The sequence below is a fragment of the Garra rufa genome, chromosome 17, assembly GCF_049309525.1.
Source record: "Garra rufa chromosome 17, GarRuf1.0, whole genome shotgun sequence".
Lineage (NCBI taxonomy): Eukaryota > Metazoa > Chordata > Actinopteri > Cypriniformes > Cyprinidae > Garra > Garra rufa.
Window position 1 is genome coordinate 29,642,596 of NC_133377.1, and position 12,551 is coordinate 29,655,146.

The 12,551-nt window shown below is 34.7% G+C and overlaps 1 protein-coding gene across 1 annotated transcript in view; it reads right to left on the reverse strand.

Annotated features, from left to right (window-relative positions):
• rftn1a (raftlin, lipid raft linker 1a) overlaps window positions 1-12,551 on the reverse strand; it is a 34,304-nt gene that overhangs the window by 18,196 nt on the left and 3,557 nt on the right. Inside the window, exon 2 of the mRNA XM_073822152.1 lies at window positions 4,156-4,299. Within this exon, the coding sequence (XP_073678253.1) occupies window positions 4,156-4,297 (142 nt within the window). The 5' untranslated portion in view covers window positions 4,298-4,299. The remainder of the gene's footprint in view (window positions 1-4,155; window positions 4,300-12,551) is intronic.

Consider the following 12,551-nt stretch of genomic DNA (forward strand, 5'->3'; position numbering starts at 1 on the left):
ATATATATATATATATATATATATATATATATATATGTATACTTTTTAACCACAAATGCTTGTCTTGCACTACACTCTTAAAAATAAAGGTGCTTTAAAAGGTTCTTCACAGCAATGCCATAGAAGAACCATTTTTGGTTCCACAAAGAACCATCTTTCTTTCAAGAAGAAATTAATAAATAAATTCCAGGATTTTTCTCCATATAGTGGACTTCAATGGGAGCCAGCGGGTTGAAGGTCCAAATTGCAATTGCAGTCAATGCAGCTTCAAAGGACTCTACATGATTCTAGCCGAGGAATACGGCTCTTATCTAGTGAAACAATCCAATAAAAAAATTTAAATGTATGTACTTTTTAACCACAAATGCTTGTCTTGCATTACACTCTTAAAAATAAAGGTGCTTTAAAAGGTTCTTCACAGCAATGCCATAGAAGAGCCATTTTTGGTTTCACAAAGTCTTTAAAGAACCATCGCTTTCTTACCTTTTTATAATCTAAAGAACCTTCTTTCACCACAAAGAACCTTTTGTAAAACAGAAAGGTTCTTCATATGTTAAAGGTTCTTTATTGAACCATATGGCATCGTGAAGCACCTTTATTTCTAAAAGTGTAGCTCGAACTCACACATCACGTTGGAAAGGTTACATGTGACAAAGGCATAAGTAAGTTTAGTGAACCTTTAACCCGTTGATCCCCATTGATATCCACTATTTGGAGAAAAATCCTGGAATGTTTTCCTCAAAAACCTTAATTTCTTTGTGACTGAAGAAAGATAGACATGAACATCTTGGATGACATGGAGGTGAGTAAATTATCAGGAATTTTTTATTCTGAAAGTGAACTAATCCTTTAAAGTATCCAAGCTTGTGACATTTTCTATGCACTAACCTTCGCATGTGGACCGTTTCGTAATTTTCATTAAGACATTAGTATGTTTATTAGCATGTTTTCTTCCTGGAGCCCACTGGACGGTGCCCACAATGTAGGTGAATTCAGGTTTTACTATTACTATTCCTGACCCCCCCTTCACAAATATAAACAAGTAAAGATATGGCCACATCCTTGTAATTATGTTCAGTAATGGCCCATATACTCATATGCTTTCAAGTCATTAAAATGAGCAGGTCTGTTCTTCCACTTCAATCTGTGTCTTATATTCTCTCATCCTGTCTCATATCCTCTTTCTCTGAATTCGGCTGGATCCATTATTGCCTTTCTCGAAGCACACTAACAAAAGCGGCATTAGTATATTTAGAAACATAAGCCCTCAAAGAATATACACTGTTTGGTTGCTCTCTTGCTCTATTACTCTCCCTCTCTCTCTCATCTAATCTTACACTTTTTTTTCTCTTCCCAGTTTGAAGCTTTACACTTTATTATCTGAAGGTGGGTTTTGTGCATTTGCGTATGCATATCATCAATATGGATGTTGCTTAGAATTTTGGAAAACAGCAATCATTTTTATGCTGTATGTTACTATGTATATTAATCCTCTCATGTGTGAATTATAAAGTCATAAAGAAGAAAAAAAATGTTATTCACTTAACTTAAATAAATAAATAAATAAATAAATAAGTAGAGTAATTCCCAATTAGTGCTGTTTTAGTATTATTTACAGTATATATTATAGTATTTATCAATATATATGTGACCCTGAACCACAAAACCAGTCATAAGGTTTTTTTTTTTTAATTGCTTTCAATTGATGTATGATTTGTTAGGATAGGACAACATTTCACCAAGATAAAACTATTTAAAAATCTGGAATCTGAGGGTGCAAAAAAATCTAAATATTGAGAAAATCGCCTATAAAGTTGTCCAAATGAAGTTCTTAGTAATGCATATTACTCATCAAAAATTACGTTTTGATATATTTACGGTAGGAAATTTACAAAATATCTTCATGGAACATTATCTTTACTTAATATCCTAACAATTTTTGGCATAAAAGAAAAATTTATCATTTTGACCCATACAATGTTTTTTTTTTTGGCTATTGTTACAAATATACCTGTGCTACTTAAGGCAGGTTTTGTGGTCCAGGGTCACATATATTTTTATTTTTTAAGTTTTGCAAAGACGGAAACAAAGCATGCACATCAACGGCAAAAATTCTCAAAATTCGAAGCTTGACAAAAAAATAAAAATAAATAAAAACAAACAAATTTCGAACTCACAGTCTCTTCATCATTTTCAGGTTTTATATGTTTTATATTGTCATTTTTATTAGCTTTTAAATATTTCGCTTTACCTTGATATTTATTTCAGTGTTAGTTTTAGCAATTGTAGTACTTCAACTTCAACTTGTTTGTTTTATTATAAGTGCGCACTGCAGTTTTTTCAAGCTCTTTAAATTGAGTGGATTCTGATTGGCTGTCTTTTTTTTTATTGCACATAAGCTAGAAAAAATTATTCTCAAAGTAATTCCAATGATATTGTTCCTCTTTGTCATTATTGTTACAGTTGTGTCCAGGACTTCCCTATTCTCAAAGAATTAGAATGATTATTAAAACTGTATGGTTATCATTACAGTTATTGTCCTATGTGTGAACAGGCCTTAAAGGATTAGTTTACTCCTGAATTAAAAATTCCTGATAATTTACTCACCTCCATGTCATCCAAGATGCTCATGTATTTCTTTTTCCAGGATTTTTCTCCATATAGTGCAGGGTTTCCCAACCTTTTTTACTCCGGGGCCCCCCTCCTTCTCCGGTCAATTTTGCAAGGCCCCCCTATGCCTGACATGTCCTCTTATACTGTACTTCTGCAGTATTTATTTTTAAACCTTTTTTATTAACCAAAACATTTGTTTTGCCTTATTCTTCTTCTACTGTATGTTATAAAAAAAACTCAAAATTCAAACAAACTTAAAATTAAAACTTTAAATATACCTTATAATCTTTATAGAAAACCTCTGCTCAATTCTAACTTTTTAAAATTGCCTGATGCTCATTAACACCGAGCCTCACTCCTCTTCTATGGGTGAGCATCCATTATAAAACACTCACAGGACAGTAATTTGGACAACTAAGCAAATGTTTTGAAATTTCACACAAAAATACCATAAGTATTAGAGCCCCGAGAGCGTGCATATTTCGTGAATCAATAGCGGACTTATGCGTGTCTAATGCACGACTCTGATAAGCACGACTGTTATAACTTAGGCACGCGCAAGTTCGTTATTACACGAATTGTCTTTACCTTTATATTAGCGCAATGGTTTGCTTTGTGCATGCAGCCGAGAGATGTAACAGTCGTTTGCGTACAGCATTTGGAAGTTTTGAGCCGCCATTCAGTCTGTATTTAACAGTGCGATGAAGCTTGCTGTGCCAAGTCTGAAGCAATCAATCACAGAACACGAGAGAGGCTGTGCTTTTGTTTTCATTTAGCTTATTAATAATGAAATTAAACAATTATAGGATAATATTTAAATTAATTTTAGGATATCTTGCGGCTCCCCTGGAGGATCACTAAGGCCTTCAAAGAGCTCTACACGATCCCAGTCGAGAAATAAGGGTCTTATCTAGCAAAACGATTGATCATTTTCTAAAAAAAGCTAAATTTATATAACTTTTAACCACAAACGCTCATCTTGCACTAGCTCCACTTTATGCATTACGTAGTCACAAAGAAAAGAAAACAAAGAAAGTCAAAAACCCTTTACAAAAAAAGGTAAAACAACAATGTTGGATGATTTAAAGTACATAGACGAAGAACTAATCATGCATGACCGTGAAGTCGAGCTAGTGCAAGACCAGCAATTGTGGTCAAGTATATAGTTTGTTATTTTTATTTTGGAAAATGTCCAATCGTTTTGCCAGATTAGATCCTTAATTCTCAGATGGGATCGTGTAGAGACTTTTGAAGGTGCACTGAAACTGCAATTTGGACCTTCAACCCATTGATCCCCATTGAAGTCCACTATATGGAGAAAAATCCTGGAATGTTTTCCTCAAAAACCTTAATTTCTTTCGACTGAAGATAGAAAGACATCAACATCTTGGATGACATGGGAGGGAGTAAATTATCAGGAAATTCTGGAGTAAACTAATAATTTAAGGGTCAAAGTTCATCATTCATATGAAAATCTGGCTATAATCCCAATTGAAAGCGCCTTATCGCTATATAGCGTGTGTAGGAAATGGGCATGCATACCTTCTTTTCCTAACAGGAAGTCCAGGAAGTGGTATGTATAGGCCACTCCTGAGTGCGTCTCCACTTGCGCTCTTCTGAGGGTGGAGAAAATCTTCCCCGGAGCTTCATCTGACACTCGGGGCTTCGGCAACTTACAGCCCATGTCTGCGCATGCGGGAAAAAAAAAACAAAGAAAGCGAGAGTATATGAGACAGATGAATATGGATAATTTGTCTGAAATATTCATGTATTCATAACTGCATTATTGATTTAACTGATTGCCTTGGCAGCAGTCCCTAATTGTCATGCTAATTAAGTCGGATTGAAGTTGAAATAGGCACTGAGCATGTGCGAGAGTGAGAGGGCATTTCGGGATGTCTTTAAACACAACCGCAAACATTCAGATACACGCACGCGTGCACACGCAAAGATTCGTCACACAATAACATAACATGAAGGCTAATTGGAAAGCTGATCAACCTTCAAGCATCAACCTTTAACACAAACACACGTTCAACGTGTCAAACACAATGCCCCCTTCAAAACGCACACACTGTCTCCTTGGTTACCAGTGAAAGCAATCAGATAACACTTCATATTTGATCTGTGACTACACAACCAATCAAACTGCGGAATGTGTGGCCGATGAATTAGCGTGTGGCTAATGCTAATGAGCGTCACATCTATAGCGCGCTAACTTGATGTGACAGCAAAGGCATACCACGTGGGCCCCGGGTGCCAGCGCTAACACACACCATCAGGTACGGATGGTTAGCTGCCAGTATTTCCGTGTCAGCGTCTGATGAGCCAGAACAGGTGAAACCGAGAGGAACCGGACAAGCCCAGTCTCCGTGACAACAAGCATTAAGTGCGCAATGATGACTTGATGGGGAATGAAGATGGGACCGGGGAGTGATGGATGGCTGCTTTTGTGGATCGGGGCTGGGGTGATCATTTTATAGAGAGCTGGAAATGAGTATATCAGGATAGACAATAAAAAACAGTGCTGTGCTTTACTATGGTACAGAATACCATGGTGTTTTATATATATATATGTGTGACCCTGGACCACAAAATCAGTCTTATAGCATGGGTATATTTGTAGCAATAGCCAAAAATATGTTGTATGGGTCAAAATTATCGGTCATCAGTTTTTATCAGTTTTTTTTTAATGCAAAATCATTAGAATATGATGTAAAGATCATGTTTCATGGAGATATTGTGTTAATTTTCTACTGTAAATATAACAAAATGTAATTTTTAATTAGTAATATGCATTGCTAAGAACTTCATTTGGACAACTTTAAATGTGATTTTCTCAGTATTTTGCACCCTCAGATTCTAGATTTTCAAATAGTTGTATCTCAGCCAAATATTGCCCTATCCTAACAAATCATACATCATGAAAAGCTTATTTATTCAGCTTTCAGATAATGCAGTGGTTCTCAAAGTGGGGGGCGCGCCCGAGTATTGCAGTCGGGGCGCGGGCCATCAGCAGAAAAATAAGTATAAAAACGTAAACAGCCAAAGGACGTCACTTAGAATGGGAGATGGATCGGTGTGTGAAAGAGAAGATAAAACCATAGATGAATTCGCACAGACCCAGGCAGGTGCTGGTCATTCAAAAGCTCAATGCAGAAATTTTGACGAGGTATAATTGCTCTCGGCTTCAAAGTTAAAATGATTTGCAACTGTCGCTTTGTCGCGTCCAGCAGAGATGTCACTGACACTGCACTCCGCTGAACTGCGGCATTCTGGCGCCTCAGTCTCGTTATACTGTACAACAGCATACATTCACAAATGATAACTCAGCGGCAGAGTTCCACTCAACGCAGGGACGTAATTTCTACTTGGGGCTTTTTAAAAATCCTGTTTGTGTCCTCCCACTTTCAAATGGTTTTGTAAAATTAATGTCTTGTATTGTAGAATGCATGTACAGCCACTGATTCGCGCGATCGTTAAAATGAAACCAAAAGTAAAATGCGCACATGCATTCAAAAGCAATTTTAATACCCCACGTTTAGAGATGGACTCCCAATGCGCGCAAATTAGGCTACATAAAATATCTAGGCTGTTATTGGGCTATAATCAGTTGTGTAGTTTTCTATAGCTCTGTATCATGATGGGAAAATTCGGTCTCTATTTGCACTTTGAATATTGAAACAGTAGCCTACTTTGATTATGACTGCATTTATTGCCTACACGACTAAGAAAGAACTGTGTCGTTTATTTTTTGTTATTTATACTGGCTGCCTGTAATTTAAACGGCTGTACTTACAATAGAGAAAATTAACTTTGTGTACTCATATTTTCATTCATTCCTGACCCTTGTTTAAGGCGTAAAATAAATATATAAAAAAGGCTCTCAGAATTAGCCCATTTGCTTGAAAAACATCTGCAATCAGAATCAGCCATGAAGAATCAAGATCGGTACATTACTAAAAATAAATTGGGTGCTCCTATATTTTTTTGGTGCTCCTAACTTTTTGAAGTTGGGAGTACCAGTGCTACCAAGTAAAAAAGTTAATTTCAAGCCCTGCTATGCCTTAGGACAGCATGAAACCCACAAAAAATAAAAATAAAATAAATAAATAAATAACATAGAGAATTATAATAATAACAGTTATTCTCCCTGAGCAATTTTTTAATGTTTCAAGTGTTGCATGTGTTTTTGTCCTGTAGCTTTTCTTTTTTTTTAACTAAGCATAAATTTTTCATTATGTTTAGTAAAATAATTTATTAGTCTTAGGTGGGATAGGTATTTTCGGGAGGGGCCGCCAGATTTTGTAAAGGTTTAAAGGGGGGCGCGAGCGAAAAAGTTTGAGAACCACTGAGATAATGTATAAATCTCAATTTAAAAAAATTGACCTTTTTGACTGGTTTTGTGGTCCAGGGTCACATATAGCCTACTACAGTACTTTATGGTTGTTTTCAATACTAGGTGTTTCAGAAAGTATGATGGCATTACCATCGCAGTAGTTTACAAAAGACCATGGTTTACTATGGTACCATGTCGAAATACTATATTATGGCAGTGAGATAGATTACTGAGTGCTTAAAATAATGCTCAAACAATGTATTTTATTGAGCTGTCTTTGCTGGCTGCATTAAAAAAACATACAGCATGAATTAATGACTTGTATAAGTGATTCTAGTAATGATTCACACACAAAAAGACTCACTTCGACTGAGTTTGAATCAGTATGAGGAATCATTGTCATTCACCTTAATGAATAGGTCAAACAGCTGTTGTATCAACAACAATCTGACTAAACCAAAAGTCTTTGGTTGGCTAGCTGTGAGCGCTTGAGAGTATGAAAGCCTATTTCTGCCACTGAATAAAAAATTTAAAAAGGTAATTCCAACTTTTTATCTCACAATTCGGAATTTTTTCTCTCATTACATGATACAAACTCGCAATTCTGACTTTTTTATTCAGAAGTATGTGATATAAACTCACAATTGCGAGTTATAAAGTCAGAATAGTGAGATGTAAACTCAAAATTCTAAGAAATGATGTCAGAACTGCGTGATATAAACTCACAATCGCAAGTTATAAAGTTAGAATTGTGACATAAACTTGCAAAATTGACTTTTTTCTCAGAATACTGTGTTGTAAACTAGTAATTGCAAGTTAAAAAAATCTGAATTGTGAGATTTAAACTCGCAATTTACAGCAATAAACTAGCAAATCTAACTTTTTCTCAGAATTGTGTGATATAAACTTAAAATTGTGAGTTATAATGTCAAAACTGCAAGATATAAACTCTCAAATCTGACTTTTTTCTCAGAATTGTGATATAAACTCGCAGTTGCATGTTATAAAATTGTAAGATATAAACTCGCATTTCTGAAAAATTAAGTCAGCTGCGTAATATAAACTCACAGTTGCGAGTTATAAAGTCAGAATTGTGAGACATAACCTCTTTTTTCCCCTTCAAAACTGGACTTTATAACATTGTGAAACATCAAACATCTGAGTTGCGAGATATAAACTCACAATAGCAAGAAAAAAGTCCAAATTGCGGAATACAAACTTGAAATTTTATCTCCAATTCTGACTTTATAACTCGAAATTGTGAGTTCATATCTCACAACTCAGAGAAAAACGTCTGAATTGCGAGAAAAAAGTCCAAATTGTGCAATACAAACTCAAATTTTTATCTCCAATTCTTTATTTCTCACAATTGTGAGGTCATATAATGCAATTCTGAAAAAAACAAAAACAAACAAACTCTGAACCGTGACTATATTTTGCAATTCTGACTTTGTAACTCGCAACTGCATTACTAGTATCTGATTTCCCAGATAGTTTATGAATATAAAAATGTTGACATAATATGAAGAACTTGCTCTGGCCCTGGTTTTAAATAATTTTGTTCTGTTTTTGTGCTGCTTCTTGTCGTTTGTTGTACATGGAGGATGTGGTGGTTGGTCAGTGTGGAATTTGTCCCGCCCCTCCTCCACTGTGATTGGATGGCTAACCAAAATGTGACAGTCATGAGCACTGCGTTTAACAACTATTGAACATTCGTCAACTCAGCATGGGGGAAAAAAAATGCTCACAGCCTTGTCACACTCCTGCCGTTTTTTTAAAAACAATTTTTAAAAAAGATAGATTTTTTTCAGGATTCTTTAATGAGTAGAAAGCATTTATTTTAAATAGAAATATATTGTCAGAATATAAATGCCTTTATTGCATTCTTTAAAACAAATAAATGAAAATCTTGCAGACCCCAAATGATTTAAAGGTGTAGTGTAGTGTAGTGTATCAAATGATATTTATGTTACCAAAATAGTATATGGAAAGTTCCAGGCTGCAAAAACAACACTGATTCCCAGAAATCAATGGAAAACATTAGGAGGTGGAAAACATAACCTGGGATGCCGGCTCTGACGTAAAGCTTTATATCTACAGAGCATCTCTACATGGACACAAAAGTGGTTCTTCATCATTTTAAGAGCTTTCTCACTTTGAGTTTTCTTTGAAACACTGGAAATACTCCTGGTACCACACCATCGCACAAACAAAAACAATTATCTCTACATTGTTCTTTCAGAATTTTGATCATACTATCGCCTCAGGTGTGATAGTGGCTGGTTATCTGCTCAAATCACACACTTCTGTAATCTGTTTAATCTTGGTGTTATTATTTTTCTTTTATTCCACAAAATAATGGACCACAGACATCCAACTGAAATAATCGGAAACAATACACTGCTTTTCAGATTAGTTATTTAGAAAAAAATGAAAGAGTAATTTATATTTAAACTGAGAATATATACAGCGAAGATCTGTTACCTCAAGCACTATAGGTTTAAAAATTCCAAGTAGGAGTAAATCACAAAGATTTACTGAGACAATTTGCTTTTATTATGAATCCGACAGCTGGAATATAAATGGCTAATTCACTGGAGATACACAGACCTTCACACCTGTGCTGAGTGAAGTTAATGCTGGCAGTCAAGCATCCGGTTCCACTCAGTTCCCTTCACTAGCCTGACAATCACATCATTACTGACGCTAATCGTTCGCTAGCAGAGTGACAGATCATCAGTTTGCTAAAAGTAACTAAGACAACATTTGGAGAACTATTAGAGCAGAAAAAACCCCACACATTCTTAATCTCAGCTGAATTTGCAATATCATCAAGGGAGCAGCAAACGCAAGCTTTGACAAACACAAATGCTGTTATGAGCACGTAAGCATCAGTGAGGGGATAGTTACTCCCTCACTGAGCACAAAAATGACAGCACAGCAATGTGTGCATCATACTTAGCTTTTCCCATTAGGGATGTATCAGTACCATCAGTACCATAACCGTGATTTGACCATATTAGAATTTGTAGCACTTATTTATCGGCCAATATTGGATATTTTATTGGGCATGTTCATTACGCTTGCTGTCATCTAATGCACTAACACTTGAAAACAGTAATAATTTAATAACAGTATTAAATATCTTTAGCAAGTCACTTGTAGAAATTATTGATTCAAGTTTTTTGTATTTTTTCTTTTAAATGAATGTTTATTGGTTTTTAATAGTAAATTAAAGACAAAATAACAAATAAATTGAAAATGTATTTAGATAATAATGTGTGTGTTAAAACATAACTGTGGTTTATCACACCTGAGTTCAGTTTCTCTAGCCACACCAAGGCCTGATTACTGCCACACTTGCTCGCAATCAAGAAATCACTTAAATAGGACCTGCCTGACAAAGTGAAGTAGACCAAAAGATCCTCAAAAGACACATCATGTTCCAAAATGTTCCATGATCCAAAGAAATTCAGGAACAAATGAAAGAAAGTAATTGAGATCTATCAGTCTGGAAAAGGTTATAAAGCTATTTCTAAATCTTTAGGACTCCAGCGAACCACAGTGAGCCTTTATCCACAAATGGCGAAAACATGGAACAGTGGTGAACCTTCCCAAGAGTGGCCGGCTGACCAAAATTACCCCAAGAGCGCAGCGACGACTCATCCAAGAGGTCACAAAAAAACCCCACAACAACATCTAAAGAACTGCAGGCCTTTCTTGCCTCAGTTAAGGTCAGTGTTCATGACTCCACCATAAGAAAGAGACTGGGCAGAAATGGCCTGCATGGCAGGGTTCCAAGACGAAAACCGCTGCTGAGCAAAAAGAACCAAAAAGTCCATTAAGTCTTCTTCGCTATGAAAGAGCAGTATAAAATTATTCTGGGTTTTATAGATACACTTAAGATTTTATAGATACATTACGACTTAAGAATCACATTAAAATAGATTCTTTCGATTATTAAAAAGCATAAATGCAGAGACTTGGAGTTTATCTTCAGCACAAAGACGCATAGAACGTTTCATACTCTACATAACAACTGCACTACACACTTCCCACACTACACACTTCCTGCATGCTTCTCAGCAGAACACACACGAAGATATTCACACACAATAATCTCTCACTGTGATAAGCGCGAGGAGGGGAGCGGAAGAAAAAAGGGAAAAAAGAAATATGGAGAGCTAAATTTAGGCAAGATGATAGGGAAGGATAATAAGTTGAGAGCACACATCGAATGCAAGGTGGTGGTAGTGGGGGGGGGGGGGGGGGGGGATCTGGTAACCAACGGAGACAAGAGATTGTCAATATGATGCGATAAAGAAAAGCCTGATTTACTATCCTAATGTGTTGCTCTGACAAAGGATCTTAATATAATCATATATATATTTGAAGTATGAAGTATAAAAAAACTAAGTCTGCATTTTACTATCTTCATCACATAATATCTGATGTCCAAAAAAAAAAAAAAAAAAGTACAAAAAGTACCATAGTGTGCCATGGAACCTTGTTTTTTGTACATGTACCATGGTAGCACTATATCATTCTTTAAAATACTATGGAAATAGCATATAGTATATAAGTAACGGTAATGGTAATATAAATAATGGAAATATGTTCTACACTGTAGTATATGCAGTGGGCTCAATTTTTTTGGTATATAGGCCTAACATAAAAAAAATAATAATTAAAATAAATATATATATATATCTGATCAATGACAAAAATCCACATTTGTTAAAACTGTGTATATATATAAAATATATTATTTTTTTTACCTGATTGATGGTAAATTTGTAAAATAATAATAATAATAATTTGTTAAAATTGGGCTATATATATATATATATATATATATATATATATATATAAATACATAAATAAAATAATAAAATACACATATCTATCTATCTATATATGTAGATTCTATATATAAAATCAGATTTTATGTTTAATGACTGAATTTGTAATAAATGTTAATAAAAATTACATTTGAAAAAATGCATATTTTTTTCTCATTGATGTCAGAATGCATAATAAAAATCAATAAATACATATATTAAATACATGTATACAAATTTAGAGAGAAAGAGAGAGAGATAGAGCAAGAGATAGATTTTATATATACAATATTATTTTCTGATTGATTGCAGAATGTGAAATAAATGTTAATAAATATATTCGTGCAAATAAGTACACCCTCTCTGATTAAATATAAAAGATGTATTTTCTTAATGATCACTAATATAATTCATAGAAAGATTTGAAATGTAATAATGAAATGCAAATTTGAAATGTTTTAAACATATTCCTAATAAAAACAGAGAAATATATGCCATTAATATCTGTAAAATAAAGTAACTTTTAAAGCAATATTTGTTTAAATGGAGGATTGTGGAAATGAGTACACCCTAGATTTTATTCAACAAAGTGTAATATTCTAGTACTTAAAGGTTGTATCAGCGATTTCAAGCCTGAAACATAAAGTGTCAAATTCAGCTGACCTTTCTTCACGATCCGCTCGCTGCCTGCCCCATAAATCGACTGTAAAAAAAAACACGTCTCTCTGGTCAGCCTAGGGTCCGAGATATGCCAAAAA